General features: G+C 40.2%; 1 protein-coding gene across 1 annotated transcript; it reads right to left on the minus strand.

Moving 5' to 3' along the window:
* Positions 1 to 9,690: 9,690 nt before the first annotated feature.
* On the minus strand, positions 9,691 to 14,853 carry LOC118420115 (collectin-12-like). The gene is made up of 6 exons (XM_035826817.1): positions 14,811 to 14,853; positions 13,366 to 13,452; positions 11,767 to 11,829; positions 11,444 to 11,668; positions 10,570 to 10,995; positions 9,691 to 9,713 (listed from the first exon to the last, which is right to left on the minus strand). The coding sequence occupies exons 1-6, from the start codon at positions 14,851 to 14,853 to the stop codon at positions 9,691 to 9,693; spliced, it is 867 nt and encodes a 288-aa protein (XP_035682710.1).
* Positions 14,854 to 17,562: the final 2,709 nt, after the last annotated feature.

A 17,562-nucleotide genomic window follows, 5' to 3' on the forward strand; every position in this document is an offset into this window, starting at 1 on the left:
TTCTCCCACATTAGGTTGATTTTCTGAAACTGGCTGTATGAATACTAACATGAGGAGCCAATAAAAATGGCTGGAAGTCTAAACCTACCCCGTCACGGTTCTGTGAGGGTTCGTATGTTCTGATGTAACTTTTGATTCACTCCTGACGTCACCAAACTTCTGACGTTCGGAACGTTAGAGCAGTGAATCAGACATCTGATGAAGGTCGCGAAATCGACTATAAATCCTTGGTGAGTATTTCCCGTGTGTTGGAACCAAGCTCAAAACTTCGTAACTAGGGATTCTACAAAGAACTCAGTCGATTCTTCATTCGAAGGCAATATTAACATTTGTTAAAGAGTTCGGTTGTTGTTATTTTGCATGTAGAATAAGTGCTTCACTAGCTATACCTTAAGAGCCTTAGATTAGTCTTACTGATATGGTTGCGTTGATTGTCTGAAGCTCGCTGTTTCAATATTTATGTTAAAAATGGAGGTCGTTTACTCGTTTTGTTTTTCATGGCGCCGTTGCGACCAGATAACTTACATCATGTACTCTGTTATATATTTCGAGCATCATATTTTAGATAAAAAAGATCAGCAAACAAGAATAACATTCACTGGTGGAGCGGCAATATGGGCATGTTTGGTTCGTTTAGCGGATATTGTTTCAGCTCAAATCAAATTGGTGTAACTGACCCATAACAGAGACGCTGAGGTGGCAAAAGCTGGTCGGGAACATGTCCTATTCCCAGTTTTATGTAAGTTCGAGTAAAATACACTTTCCAATGATTGGGACCTGTCAGAGGATTGATCCTACGGATAGTTTCTTCGGTTTAAAAAGTTATTTGGAAGTTACGTAGCTGTTACAATGACATGTTACAAATGTAGACAGGGTATTTTTCAGTGATATTTTGGCACCTTCCAGCCGCTTGAGTAAAATGAAATACTTTTGACCAGGTAATTTCTGAAAATGCACTTACCTTCTGTTCCTCTAAACTTACCTCTCAAGTTAGACAGAATATCTTCATGATCAGTTGCCACTTTCTGGGTAAGGCCGTCACGACGGGCTGTCCGGAGACTTCTTGTTGCAGTTGTGCCTCCTCCCAGATGCGAGCTCGGTGTGGCCGTTTCGCAACGGAATGGAGAAAACAATGTTTAATTAGTCTAGCTTAGGTGGGCGTGTTGATTGCCTGAAGCTGACGTCACGGTGGCTGCTTGAATGAACCTTACAAAGGTGACATCTGCAGAGCGTCTCTTACAAAGGAGCAATAAATAATAGTTACATGTATGTCATCTTCCGTATCGTTTTCAAACTCATATTTCCTAACATTTTAGCAATCCATATTCTGTAGAAACTCTCGTCTTCATCGGCAAAACAGTGGAACTTCTTGATACCGTGCAAGTGGGGTATTTTTTGTTGAATGTACACATAGACCTGGACTGTGGCTTTTTTTATCAAAAAATTCTATTTCTTAACTGCAGGATCGGCTTAACATCACGAAATGAAATTCATGAAACAGTGGCGTATTTCGTATTCGGTGTACACATCTTGCGTCCAGGCTAGCGCTGTGTCTCAGTTAGACTAGAGTTTCTGACTGGTGTCGCGATGAGGGTATGGGAGAGAGGGGCTGTGACAGAATTGTAAAATTTGCTGTCATTCACATTTATCCTGTCCTGGGCCGCTATGAACAGTGCTGAGGCACTGAACGTCACTGAACAGTTTTCTTCATCGCTCCTTTTGCTTGAGCACGCAGAGGTTTCACAGCGTCAGCACCAGCTACCCGGGGCCTCAATTACTCACCTCACCTCACCGGTCCCATAGCCTCACCGGCCGTAGGGGAAGCAATGCCATCAACAATTACTAGCTGTGACTAAACAGCCTCACAGTAGTCTTACCTATGTGGTCGTGTTGATTGTCTGAAGCTTTTTGAATATTCATTTTTACATGTACCATGGAGGTTGTTTACTCCTTTTTCCTTTCACTGATATTTTGAAGCAGACGCAGATAAGAAGACTAGCTATGCCATATTAATGTAATTCCTTGGTTCCCAGGTTTGCAGGATAACGATGGGTGGGTTGGTCGGTACTATGTGAAATAGAAGTAAAGACGAAAAAGGCATTCTACTATAAACCGGGAACATTTCTCAAGACCCAAAATTAACATTCTAGACTGGTTGGTATTTCGAGCATTACATTTTAGAATGGAATTGTATCAATAAATTGAACAACAGAAATAATTAGGAAGGCAAAAGTTTTCTTCATTGTCTGGGCAAATATGAGAGTTTAAAAAAATCAAATTGGTGTAACTGACCCAATGACATCCTAGGGCTACAAACTGGTCGGGAACATGCCCTAACCCTGTTTTTAAGTACGACTTCCATGCAAGGAGCCCTTCCAATAATCAGGACATGTGAAGGGTGTGATCTCATGGATGGTTTGGTAAGCTATCCGGAAGTAACGTTCATGTTACAGATCATGCATGAATAAACCATTTGATTGATTAGTTGATTGATTAGTTGATTGATTAATTGATTGATTAATTGATTGATTAATTGATTGATTGACAGGTGCAGCCATGATTTTTTCTCGGCGACGTTTTGGAAGCTTCCGTCTGCCTGGATTAGGGCATAATTAACTAGCTTCTTAAAGGTGATTAAGTTTCCGAAAATATACGTACCTTATCTTTCTCAAAACGTACTTCCCAAGCTGGTCAAAAAATCTGCAGTACCACTTTCTGTGTAAGGAGTGGATCTCTGTCTTCTTGTTGTGAGCTTGGTGACGCCGTTACGCAGTGTTTGATTAGTCTTACTTACGTGGGCGTGTTGATTGTCTCACGCTGACGTCACAGTGACACGAAGGTGTTCAAATGAACATTTATCAACCAGTAATTGACTTATTGGAGAGAGGCTCTTAGAAAGTGCAATAAATGATAGCGATGACATCGTTCATATTCGTTCAAATCCGTACCTTTTGGGCCGTAGCGATCCATTATTCAGTACACCCTCTCCTCTTAACCATCAGAACAATGGCATGACTGAATAAGGATATAGGAGAATTCTTTTTACCCACCCAATAGGTAGTTGTGTAAAAAAGAATTCTCCCAATATCCTTTGTTCTACTAACCCGGATGAAACTATTCTCGGAAATGACGTGACTGATAGTTAACATCAATACCTTACGAGCATTTTATGACTGCTGTCAGGAGTTTTTGTATTATTTTGTTGTATTGTTTTGCAATAACTGTTTTGCAATAATTGTTTTCGGATAGGCCGTGATTTGCGAGGTTATATGTCATCAAAAATACTCACACTTTCATAAAAACTATTTAATGCTACTACTGGAAAAAAGGACAAAATAAATGTCCCCTTTCAAACACACTTTCGTAATAAACAAAAGGATTTTGTATTTCCGTATTGTTTTCCTTTCGACAAGCCCCTGACTTGCGGGCTTCTTGTGCCTCGTTGGGGCGCTTCTCTCTGTAAGTAGTAATTAGGAACTTTAATTAATTGAATACATTTTTATTGCCTGCAATATCTTAGCTTTTACTGCATGTTCAGGGATTCCATTCTCGGTGAAGGATTGGCACTTCAATAGAAGAAGTTCAACCCGATGTGAGTGGATCAAACCTCGCAGTTCTGTCTGACGCGATTTTTACTTATGGAAATTGATCGATTACATAACTTACTTCATTTGTCATTCAGATCAGGTATTAAAGAAGATCCCAGACACCAAGCTCTTCTTATTTACACTATGTTATACTTTATTTGATATGTTACATCACTCTTACTGTTCACATTTTGGTACAGAATTTTCATCAGATCTCTCCTCATGCTCAACATATGACAAACCATGAACGACCGTCTATTTTGTTCTTGATACATTCTTCCTAGTAAATGTTGCAAAAATGAACCTTTCTTCAACTTTTTGATGGATTATTTTCAAGTAGCTTGCATAAAGACACCGCTAGAATTCCTCAAACCCATTTGAATAATTATTCAAATGACCACAGCTACTCTAAGTCATGTAGCACACACGTGCAAAAATTGAATAAAAGAGCGATAAAGGAAAATATTGTAACAGTTGTTAATCCTGTCTCTAAGAGTCCAAATCAGTCCTTTTGTCCGTCCTTAGCGGGAGGGGGAGTGGTCATTCTGTGCTGCTATTTGAAGCCAGGGTTTTTTCTCTATAACATAAATCTAAATATTAAAGAGTTTTGATGCTATGATCGTAAAGAATGTAAAGAGTTCATTTGCAATGATTTTGAGGAATGTTGCTATGAGCCGAGTCTAACAGATTTTCCCAGGATCCTGAAGAGCCCTGTTGCTATGATCTCAATAGTAATTCTTCCATGATCCTAAATAGTTCCGTTGCTAGGATCGTAAAGAGTTCTCTCGCTATGACCACCAGAGTTATCCAGACCAGACAAGGAACGGTGAAGATGGACTTCCAGAACTTTGTTCCGTGTTGTAACTTACCGCACTGTACAGTAATGTAATGAAATGTTACTGACTTGCTACTGATATATATATATATATATATATATATATATATATATATATATATATATATTTACGCTCTACAGTATATCCACAAAACTCACCAACAATATCACTATATCCGTGAAAAGTTTCATCAGGTTGGTACGTCACTGAATAAAGAGACTCTTTTTACACAACCATTGATTTATTCATACCGACGTTTCGGTGACCGTCTGTCACCTTCTTCAGGGCAATTCTGACTGGGACATAGACTGGGATGTGGCCAAGGTAATAGACAGGGGGGGACAATAGATGCAACCGCTGAATAAAGGAGGCTGTTTGGATCAGAAAATCTACTTCAGTCATGAACAGAGGGGGGGGGGGTACAGACTCAGTCATGTGTGGGACGGTATTCTTAAGAAGTAGACGATCCTTTCACTGTTAATTGACAACTGTTATGTATGGATGTTTTACACGCTTTTGCGTTTGGGACCGCATTGTAAATAATTCCATAAAACTGACTGTACATATGTAAATACTTTACGTTCTGTGACCGCATCTGAACTGTGAGCAGCGACACATGTCCTGCAGTACAATGTGAACCAGTCAGAATTGCCCTGAAGAAGGTGACAGACGGTCACCAAAACGTCGGTATGAATAAATCAATGGTTGTGTAAAAAGAGTCCCTTTATTCATACAATATCATTATAACTACACTGCCCAATCGGTAGTGTCTGCTACAAAACCTAGTCGAAAATCAGCTACATAGTAAACAATAATGATAAGAAGTAAAACATAGGAAAGCAACTTAAATGTTTAGAATGTCACACAGCTTTAGACCCTCACTCCACATGTACAGTGTGCTAAGAGCTATCATTTAAAAGAAATTATTTAATTTTCATTAGAAAACCTTTTAGCCCTTATGGGCTAATCTTCCAAGGTTCAAAACAATCAACATGACTATACAGTTTGATTTCATTTACAGTTTGATGACGGTGCGCAGCTGCAGCCGGCTTCCGGCATGTTGGGCTCCTTCAGGATGATGAGAAGGAACATCAGCAGGTGTCGCAGCTTTCTTCCCATGGTGCCCGCTTAGCTGAGCAAAACTTACAATAAGTGGACAGTTTCAAATCTGCAACACTGTTTGCTTGTGCAACAATGCTCTTTGTATCAATATCGTTGCTTTAATTGTGGGAGTTATTAGTCACATTGAAGGCAACCTTTCTTTTACAGTTTTTCATTGTCATTGAATATCGTGTATTTATTAATTTGAGAGGGTATGACCTACGATCCACAAATCATACTTCATGGCAATGCGTCCATTGCTTCTTGAGTTGCTAACCCAGAAACACACCTCCAAAAACAAAACCGAAAATGCAAAGTGATACATGTACATAAAGTGATGACTAACGCTTTACTACCGTTATATATGATTATAGTTATCGCCTAAAAGTTAGCCTAAAAAGCAAAAGGTAATGGTGGTAAACTATATTGGACAACTAACAGAATTATCATTATTATCATACAACCAAAATTATAGTCTAACTACCATTGTGTTTGCACATGCGAATTTATTGTTAGTACTCATAACTATGTTGCTGCTACATTATGTTATGCTGTCCATGTTTTCTGTTTGCAATTGTTTCTCCTGGAAGAGGAGCTGTTCCATCTACATGCGGCAGCTAAAGGAGTTGACAAACCAACAAACAACCAAACAATATCAACATTTGAAAGAGAGCGCGCTATGATGCTTACTTCATTACCTGTTCCAAAATGGAGTGCCTTAGATAAGTGTTCTGGCACAAACTAAACTTTATCTAGCTTAAAATGAAGTTTAGTTTGTGTCATAATGTAGTTTACCAACACAGATTGATTCACGTCCTTGCTAAGTTAGATTGGTGTTACTGATGTGCTTGTACCATTGTTCCCGTTGGATGTCTGAAGCTGAAGCTGTGCGTTTGAATACTAACGTAAGGGCTGTTTATCGATGAGCAAGGATGCCCCAAACCGGGCCTGGAGGTCACGTGAGGTCAGAGTTCAGACGAGAGATGCAACACAAAAAGCAATATCAGCATTTGTTACACGAGGTTGTTGTTGTGCATGCAGAATGAGTGCTTCACTAGCCGTGACTAAAACAGATTAGTCTTACTGATATGGTGATGTTTATTGTCTGAAGCTGGCTGCTTGAATATTAATGTTAAACACGGAGGTTGCTTACTCGTTTTGCTTTCACTAACATTTTTATGACGCCATTAAAAGCATATAAGAATATTTATAGGCCAAATCAATGTAATTCCTTGGTTCTGAGATTGTTGCAAGATGATAACGGAGTGGGCGGGTGAAATAGTTGTAAATAAGAAACTGGCTAGTAGTCATTATTAAGTGTTGATATTTCGATCATGAAATTTGACAATAGATAGATAGATAGATATAGGCATGCTTCTACCCAGAAATATCGAAACAAATCAAAAGGAATCAAAGTGGTGTGAATGATACAGTTGGAGACCATCGGGTTACGAGGGCTAGTCGGTATCATGCCCTGTTCACATTTTTAAATAAAAAGTGGAAATTCGCACAAAATGCCCTTACTAATGGTCAAGAATTCGACCCTATGAATGGTTCCTCTCATTTGATAGCTTTTTTGGAAGTAATGTTAATGATGTTACAAACAGCCATGATTTTTTTCTCCACGACGTTTTGGCAACTTCCAGCCGCCTTCATTGGGGCATAATCAACTCCTCTTTATCAGGTGATCTGAAAATGTACTTACCTTAGGTTTCTCCAAACTTACCTCTCAATCTGGTCAGAATATCTTCTGTTGCCACTATCCTGGTAAGAAGGTCACAAAGGACTGTCCTCAGTCTTCATCTTGCAGCTGTGCCCCTCAGATTGGAACTCGGAGTGGCCGTTACCAAACGGCGTGGTGAAAACAATGTTTGATTAGTCTTACTTACATGGGCGTGTTGATTGTCTGATGCTGACGTCGAGGGTGACACGTAGGTGCTGGAAAGAACAACAATCGACCAGAAATCAACCAATTGAAGAGCGGCTCTTGGAAGGTGCAGTAAAGGATTATGATGGCATCGTCCATGTGGTGTTCAAACTCATATTTTATATTACTTGTTTATTTCAGGTTCTCACAGGCCCAGATGACATAGGGACAAACATGAAAAACATAGAATATGTACAACATTTTAAGACAAACTGACAACATTATGGCTATGTGTAGAGGCGGCGCCAGAGATTGGTGAAAAATGAATTCTGGTAAAAAGAGTCGGACTTAAGTACGGACTGTATAATGGTATTAGTTAAATTGAAAAGCCTATGTACAAAGGAATGGCACTGTTTACGCCATCTGGCGTCGAAAGTATCAGTATGATTGAACACGAACATTTCACTAGCACTGCAGGATCTAGGTATAATTTTTTGGACGGAGCAATAAACGTTCCTTTTCCGACACACTAATGTATGGGACATTGGGACCTGGAGAGTTTTGTATTTCTGTATTGTTTTTCTTTCGGAAAGCCCATTATGATTTGTGGGCTTATAGTTTCCCCTTGGGGCGCTACTCACTGTGAGTCCCCGTGGCTGTAATTAGGAACTTCACGTTTCTGAGGGCATGTTTTGATGCCTGTAATGTCTTGGCTTTTACTGCATGTTCTGGGAGGGGTGACTCCATTCCCTGACGGTTCTATGAAAACGAATTCAGTCTTCTCGCAATAACGGAGGGTAGAAGTCCAAGCTATTTTCAGTATGAAATTTGCTGCACATAAACCACCAATCTCCCCGCATTTTGAGCTAACGGCTATTCCATTTGACTATCAAGCCTTGTAGAGTTGCTCGAGAACAAAATTTAGCTGCCGTGTGACGGAAAGGCTGCACTTAATCAATGTCAACGGTAAAGAACAATTGACTCTCTAAGAACCAGAACGAAAATCGCACGATCACACCTTCATTAGACTGATCACGTCTTTATTCATAAACCTCCATCTGATATTTGTTAACATTTCTACATTAAATTAGCCTTATTATGTCTTGTTTTCAAGACTAAATTGAGACTTTTGATTTGATTTCATTACAAAATTGAGACTTTTATCATAGATTGTCATAAACACTGGCTATTACTTTATATGCAATTGTGTACATATTTGTAATCCACAAATAGATAAGAACATTAAAATGATTTTATTCTCAACTGTTTTGCCCTTTCATCTTAAGCTCCAAACATGCTGCTGTCTTGGTTATAAAAGAGTTACACAAGCACGTATGAATGATCTACTCAAGTCAAATTTCTTAAGTTAATTACATAATCCGTGCTGTTTACATACATCTTACTGCTAAATTGCTTGGTTACGGCTATGGTTACGATGGGGTTCTTCTTTCATTACATTAATTTCAGGTCACATTTCTAAATCTCTTGAAATACTACATGTGTACAAGAGTAGATTTACACTTTCTGGATACATCATTTGTTATTGAATTGCTTCTCTGTGGTGGGATCGTCGCCCACTAATCTCTTTGATACAGATTCAGTCCCCAACAAAACCCTTTACAACATGAAGACACAATCTTGCTTACTTAGTCCCGCCATTACCTCAGTAGGTGTTGTGCTGTACTGAGGCTCAACAGTGACAGCCAGTGTTAGCATTGCAGACTAGAGTCAGCTCAGACTGTAGCTCTAAGAATACCAGAACACTACATAGGTTCCCTGAATGACTAACTTTCACAAACGCTCTTAGAATACCATTTAAAAACTAATACTTGATAGACAAGTAAAGTTTAATTCTTTATCACTAGATTCCTTGGCTGCAATTCACATCCCTTAAAGTCTAAAATAATACATGACTAGTTTGAGTGTTCATTGACATTGTTTAGAAATGCATCTTTTGCTCTTAAATTGCTTCTCTATGGTGGTGTCGTCTTCCTCTCATCACTTTGTCTTAACCAGATTCTACCTCAGCAAAACTCAACAGAACGTGAAGTAACCAGCTTGCTTACTGAGTCCCGTCATTGACCCATGTACCTGGTTTTGTTTACGTTTTAGGTCATGTTCATTTGATCATATGGATGACACGGAAACATAAAAAGGAAGAATCTACACAGCTATTGAAGTAAAAACAAAAGACCCACACTGTAAAGCCCTCATCCGTTTTGGGATTCACAGCGGATGTCTAACCGACAAGGCCTTACTGAGGATGGTCAGGGAACCGTTCAGCAGTGGCGGTCCGCCATCAGCCAGTCGGCTTGGTAGGTCCTGTGGAAGAATGAACAAGATTGCCATCAACTCGTGCTGGGCAGATTCAATGGCGAAAGTAAAGCTGATAGGATATAGGCAAATTCTTTTTACACAACCAGAAGGTACTTACATTGCTTGTGTTTGATTGCTCTCAAATATTGCTTACGTTTCGATGTCTCTTTGAGAAACATCTACTGGTTGTGTAAAAAGAACTCTCCTTTACCCTATATTCTACCAACCTGATGAAACTATTTTCGGGTGTTTTACGTTACATCATTTCTGATGTAATGGATTTATAAAAAAAGTGTTGAATTGTCCGGTGGCATTCATCGTACGTTAGGTCTCCAATAGCAAATTGGGACAGACGCAGATACGTAAAATATTAAGGGAAACGTTTTGCCAGGACCTGCTAAAACCCATGTCATAGACATTTCACCATAATCGTTTGTAATGTTCTACTTGAAAGGCAATTCAGCATCTACAACTTGATAGAGGTTTACGTCCATCAGTCTTCTCGTCTGGGTGGGTGTGACTTGACAGAGCATGCTATAGTGACGGATGTCACTCCAAACGTTCGAAAGTAAATTCGTTTGAAATGTTAGAAATGTTAGTCTACGCGAAACTTAGTGTCTATAGCTATGAGACTCCATGGCTGGCTAGAACAGTAACCATTGGCTACATAGAGTGAATGATGAGCCATGGGAGATAGCCTACAATTTGTATAATAAGAACTTCTGAAGGATGAATGAAAGAATGAATTAGTCACTGAATAGGTTGTTTTCAATCAATGGCAAGCCCAGTGTCCCTGCCAATCATTCCCATCATTACCAGTTTCCACAGCATTTAGAACTCGACATGTAAGACTCTAACATACCTGGGATGAACTGGCATATGAAGGGTCGGCGTTTGGAGCATGGTACGTCGTTCAAAGAAGCCCAGTTGGTCGATCCAAGTGTCACTTCAGATTCGACACAATCTTCATCACCGCTTTTATCATTCGGCTCCCCAGGGCTCCACGGACCGCTCCCCATAGGAGCTCCGTCCATCCACTCATAGCGCCTCTCGCTGCGCTGATCGCCAAGGCCGATCCAGTGTTTGTAGATATTGATGCCCTCAGCTGTCAGTACACGCCAGAATGGGGGATTCTGCAGGGCGTGGTAGGATGCAGCGTCTCGGGGCATGGCCAGGGTGCCGCCGGACCGTCTGCAGGTTTCAGCCGCTTCGCTGAAGGTCACACTGGATTGGAACAGCTTGTAGCAGATCCCATTCCCTCCATCCGAGTAATCATCGGGGCAGGATACTGAAGAAGGTTCGTTTACAGCATCATTATGTATAATATACAGTAAAATCTTGTCTCAACAATCTATATCTGTATCTGCATAGCCGGCATGACCGCCCTTCGGCCCTTCGCAGGCAAGGCACTACACTTAACGACCCGTCACACCTAACTTTTCGACATCTATCTACAAGTGTTCTTTAAAACTATCCAGACAAGTTGTCCCTATTGTGTTAAAACTTTGTTGATAACAAATTCCACTCTACGATAGTTCTGAGAAAGACATCTATCCTAGGTTGGTAACTCTGATATTTAAAAGCATGACTTTTTCTCTACGTCAGTCACTGAAATATGCAGCAAATGATTGGTAAGAAATGTTCGAGATGGTTGGTGCAGACAAGAGGGTCTTGACTATATAAAATATCATGTAACCATTGAAAGTTGGCAAAGGTTGGAGGAATATAGCCCTAACCTTCCTTCTGCGCGTCCGTCATCCCTGGAGGTCCGGCACACCCAAGGGCAGGACAAGCTGGCCCAAGTTCTCCCTTTGCACCAGCTGGGCCCATGGGCCCTCTTTCCCCAGGGGGGCCACGAGTAGCCGGCCCTTGGGGTCCTTTCGCTCCCGGAGGTCCAGGAGGCCCGGGGGGGCCGGGGAGCCCGAGGCTTGCTGGCCCTTTGGGTCCTCTAAAATCATTGCCTGAAATAAAAGATGTTAGACGAAAGACAACCACAACTCAGTAGGAAAGTCAAGGTTTGAGATTTGTAGTCTTTGTGATGGTAGGACAAACTACTTACGTTCCATCTCCGTCATTCGCACGGTAAGCTTTTGGATCTCTTCAGAAAGCACGGTCATGTTGACTATGGAAAAACGAGAAGGAAAACTAAGCTTGCTATGTTAACAATGTGATTCAGGCAAAATTGACTTCTATCAAAAAATTCTTATTGTCTCTGAACTGGATTCCATAAGGAAAGCGTATGAGGGGAGACAGCAAATAAACTAGAAGGAAAGTTGAAAGTACCAATGACAAAAACTGACCTATAACGAAAGGCAGTACGATAGCAATGACTGCTACAACCAGCCCACCAACGGTCAGCCAGATGGTCTTGCACCAGCTCGACCAATTGGTCTTGTTTTTAGTGCTTGGATTATAGGTTTCTGTTTGACATGAAATGCATTTTGAAGTTATCTATTGCAAATTTGAAACAATGTACAAGTCTTGCATGAAATAGAGACAAAACAATACAAAACAATAAAGACAATAATATGAAAGAACAAGCTAATTACATAAAACCAAATGAGCCAAAATCTACACTTGTTCCTTAAATCCATGTCTAACGTCTACAAGAAAATAAAAAGCTTGTCCAGGACAGAATTTTATTGCACGACAATTATACATGGTACAATGTATGGTATCGACTATTACACGGAGTACAAAATAGATCCTAATTAACATGATAATAAGGGCTAATACAAGTCTTTGATACAATGTTGCAATTAAGTTGGACAAATCAAGTACAAAACCCATGGATACTGCATCAGTGCCAAGTTCACAAACCCAGAAGCCAAACAAACGTTTGCAACACCAACCCACATCACAATCTATCAAGAGGTTCTCGCGTTTCAGCATCGGAAACACACAAGCACTCGGACTCAAAACATTATCTGCACTGTCATTAAGGTGAAAATAAAGGCCCCCCACTGTAAGGCATGAACATGACAGAAATTAACTAAATTTAGTAATATACTAATAAGTAAAAAGATAGTAACGATCACGCAATCCATTACAACCGCGACTCTTCCAAGAATACCCTTAATTTGATGTCACCCTCAATGGTTAGTCACAAGACTTCCGAAATGCGACATTGTTCTTAACTTGAATAGAGCAGCTGGGATGTACCTTCTATCGAAGCGTAGTAGATAGCGTTGTTTATATTTAACTGGGATCGAGCAATGCTATACCTTCTATCGACGAATAGTACATGGCGTTGTTTATATTTAACTGGGATCGAGCAATGCTGTACCTTCTATCGAGGCGTAGTAAATAGCGTTGTTTATATTTAACTGTGATAGAGCAATGCTGTACCTTCTATCGAGGCGTAGTAAATAGCGTTGTTTATATTTAACTGTGATAGAGCAATGCTGTACCTTCTATCGACGAGTAGTACATGGCGTTGTTTATATCTAACTGGGATAGAGCAATGTTGTACCTTCTATCGAGGCGTAGTACATGGCGTTGTTTACATTTAACTGGGATAGAGCTATGCTGTACCTTCTATCGAGGAGTAGTACATGGCGTTGTTTGTATCTAACTGGGGTAGAGCAATGCTATACCTTCTATCGACGAATAGTACATAGCGTTGTTTATATCTAACTGTGATAAAGCAATGCTATACCTTCTATCGAGGAGTAGTACATGGCGTTGTTTACATTTGCACCTTCGTCCGCAAGCGACCGCCAGTCTTCCCGGGTGTGCGTGGCGCCTGCAGAAAATATAGTTTGTAAACTCATCTGCATATCAATAACTCTCACTGAAACGCTCCGTCCTCTTCATGTTATCTGACCGTATTCCTCTGCTCAGGGTGTCTTAATGTTATCTGGCCCCGTTCAGAGTGTCCAGAGCTATTGAGTCAGATAGGTGAAGAGGACTGACCAGTAATCTCCAAGCAGATCTTTCGGTTGAAAAAACAGCATCCAGTGTTTTTGCCCATCGATGATGTGTTATTTTGCCAACCGAAATCTCTAACAACCATCCCATGGCCGGGAAACAGAAAACAGTGCCTCAGACAAGTGGGCGATATTTAGAAAGCTATGTCTGATTTTGAAAATAATATCTGTGCGTAAAAGACGTGTTTACAATTATTTACAAGTAACTATGGTACGTAGCAACTCTACGGCATTTTAAAGCTGTCTTATCGCATAAAGCTCATGTAACATTTTTACGTCTGACCTCCATTCCATCATCTAATCTTTTTTTTTTGGTTTTGAACTTTCAGCGTTAATGGTTTTGAGTATTAGAGGCTGATTTTGTTCCCGACGACTTGATTTTCATGTGATCTACTGTATGTTGTCTACGGGAGCCTCAACGTTGACTGAATGTAACGCGTTTTGTCTTGTTAATATGTATGGTGTGTCTCATTTACATATCAACTTTCAAAAGCTGTAGGGGTCGCCCACCTGTCTTGAGATGAAATGAATAAACAAGTTGGTGCCGTAACGAGTCTAGCATATATGCATATTTGACTTATTCTCGTGCCGTTAAAAATAAATGGTTGTGAAGAGTTTTAACAACCGTTATGGACAAGCTGTCTGAAGATAGATTCCTCATAAGTCAAAAGTGGCGAAATGTAATTTTTATGTACGAAACTAGATACGATATTCTGATGCTTTTGAATCAGAAACATACATGGTACAATCTACAATGAAGTGCAATTTATCTTCGACTGTATTGTGCTAAGCAGGGGTGGGTACTGTAACGGTGTACCGGTACAAAAACGTCTTTCTTCCTTGTTTCACCGGTCCGTAAATTTGGCGACCGCGCCCTTACAAAATGATTGTATTATACAAACAGACCTTTACACGTTTCAGGGCTCCAATAGAATAATGAGATCGAAGTAGTGTTTGTAGTTAATTTCAACCAAATTTCCACAGTCAAACCTGGTCTCAATATGACCACTTTCAGTCCGCCCCGAAGTCTACAGTCCCCAGAGACGAGCTGAGGACGCAGGTTTTCGCGGGCAGTCAGGTCCAGGTTCAGATCCTGATCTGGGCCTAATCCTCTGGACCTGTACCTGCATTTTCTGTACAGGTACTCACACCAAATGCTGAGAAAATCTTTTACCTTTTCTGTCGGACGCCTCGGGCGGTGGCTTCTGTGCCGGCATGATGCCACTTGCCCGTTTGGTGTCTAAAATTTGAAACACGTCCTGCAGCAGGCAATGCGGCAATGGGTGTGTAGAGCGTGTCCAGACACGAAATGAATTTTTACATTTACTTCATGCACATTAAAAGAAACCTCAATATAACTCATAATGAATAAAGTCATAAGTTACTTGCTATAGCCTATGTAAGCCTTTACATAGGTCGAGACAGATTACACTGAATTTATGAATCACATTGCTGAAAAAGGTAAACAGCCTTCAGGGCGATGCTATCAAAGATCATTTTTTTAATTGTTCTGTCAGGTCAAAAGAATATGCTTGTTTGTCTACATTTGTGCACGTAGACATTACCAAAAAGATAAGTTTTTTTACATCGTCGTCACTAATGATTGAATCTATTGACATTTATTTGTAGAAGTTATTTTTCTCCGACTTTTGTGTGCATGTTACATGAAATACTTTAATTGTTCGCATGAGTGGACACTACAAGCAGTCTTCAAAGCTAGACTGTCAACGTGTTTTATCGTTGCTTGCATCATTGCCTACATTTGTGCATGTAACTACTGGTAAGAAAACAGTTTTCGCAGTGATTGCATATCACCGCCACTAATTAATGAGCAAATCTATTGACATTTCTTTGTGAAGGTTGTTTTTCTCCGACATTTGTGTGCATAAATGTAGACCATCAATCAGAACCCTGTCTACTTGAAACAACGATGACAATTAAGATGACTTAAAATCTTGGTCTTGTGTTTGGCAAAAATTTTAAGCAGAGTATATTTTTTACTTTTATTTGTTTTCTGTTTTCACGACCCCCAAAAGGGTCCGAGTTACGACTTCTCTAGCCAACTGAAAACTGACTGAAGATATTGATGAAATCGAAGTCAAATAGTCAAATCAGGCTGTAGCTACAGTACAGCTACAGCACGTTGGGGGAGGGGTGTATTTGGGGGACCATCGCGAATACGTTGTACAAAATTTAGCTGCCGTGTGACGGAAAGGTTTCACTTAGTAATTATCGACGGCGAAGAAGAATTAACTCTCTAAGAACCAGAACAAAAATCGCACGATCACGCCTTCATTAGACTGATCAGGTCTTTATTTAGAAACCTCCATCTGATATTTGTTATTTCTACATTAGGGCTAGCCCTTGGCAATAGCCTATGGCTAGTTGGGCAGCCCTGGCTGTCTGTAAACAGCCGAACGAATAAATAAATAAATACATTTCTACATTACATTATCCTTATTCTGTCATCTTGTTCTTAATTGTTTTCAAGACTAAAATTGAGACTTTTATCATATATTGTGTTAAACACTTGCTACTTAATTAGTTTGCATACAATTGTGAACATATTTGCAATCCACAAATAGATAATAACATCAAAAATACTTTCTAAAATTTTTGCCGAGAGAGAGAGAGAGAGAGAGAAAGAAAAAGAAAGAAAGATAGATAGATAATTAGATAGATAGATAGATAGATAGATAGATAGATAGATAGAGTGAGTGAGTGAGGTGTGGTATTAGAGGCATTTGGACTCATAACCGAATACCTTACTCCACTGGACTGGTCCTGTCCTGCGATGCTATTGACTTAAAATACCATTTATAAGCTTTACTGAATATCCACAAAACACAACAAATATATCATTGCAAAAACAGTAGTGTCTGTTATAAAACTAGTAGAAAATCAGTTACATGGTAAACAGTAGTACATGCTAAAGATAGAAAAACAACTTGGGTGTTCAAAAAAAAAATACACAGTTCTAAGACACTCGCTCTACAGTGTGTTTGAGCTATTGAGAAAGTACAGTGCTGCCACAGACATTGTACGTGTGGCCATGAGAATCACAATGATGTTTTACAGGTATAATTCCTATTACTTCCTCCCAAAGGACTGTCTGTAGGCATTAAAACAAGTGCACTCCATGTCAAGACTTCCACAATTCGTAAGAAAAACATCAATTGCTATATGTGCGCCTAGTGCGATAGAAAGTGTCTAATGAATCACAGCTTCCCAAAAGGAGCGAATAGAAACCGTCCTCTCCCACTGACCTATCATGTTTTCATGGGTCAGGTCCTAAAGACTACTCCAGTTTGTGAAGCGTAAATATTTGCAAACCACGTGAGCTGAGAATCACTTGTGCAGCACCTAAATGTATGTACAGGGGCCCAGCTGACTGCCCAAAGATGGTCTTATTATCAGAGATGGCCTGCCCTGTCTGATCGTGGCCACTGGTCACTACAGAAGTTACGGTATTGTTGAATTCAGTTATGGCCTAAGACTGACCCTGCCCTGTCTGTCTGATTATGTTATTTCATATCTTCATCCTGGTGATCATGACCACTGGTCACTACAGCAGCTGTGGTGTTTGGGTTGGATTGAGCGATAGCCTGAGACTGAACCTGCCCTGTCTGATCATGACCACCAGTCATGGCTGTAGATGTTTGGTCATTTTGCGGTGTTCCTACAGCTGCATACATGGGATTTGGCTTTAAGGCAGCTAACACTTCGTTATGAGATAGATTTTCAAAGTTCAGAGATTGAATGATGGTCTGAGACTGGCCCTGTCCTAGAACATTATGTTGGTTCATATCTTCGTACTTGTAGTAATGACAACTGGACATTGCAGTAGCTGTGGAGCTTGTGTTGGATTCAGCGATGACCAGAGGCTGACCTTTCCCTGTCAGATAATGTTGTTTGTCTATATCTTG

The sequence above is a fragment of the Branchiostoma floridae genome, chromosome 7 (genome assembly GCF_000003815.2).
Source record: "Branchiostoma floridae strain S238N-H82 chromosome 7, Bfl_VNyyK, whole genome shotgun sequence".
In the NCBI taxonomy this organism is placed as follows: Eukaryota; Metazoa; Chordata; class Leptocardii; order Amphioxiformes; family Branchiostomatidae; genus Branchiostoma; species Branchiostoma floridae.

Coding starts and splice junctions, on each gene's coding strand:
- LOC118420115 (XM_035826817.1), bottom strand. CDS start 14,853: ATGCCGGCACAGAAGCCACCGCCCGAGGCGTCCGACAGAAAAG. Junction 11,669..11,766: donor GCGAATGACGGAGATGGAAC/GTAAGTAGTTTG, acceptor CTTTTATTTCAG/GCAATGATTTTAGAGGACCC. Junction 10,996..11,443: donor GACGGACGCGCAGAAGGAAG/GTTAGGGCTATA, acceptor AACCTTCTTCAG/TATCCTGCCCCGATGATTAC.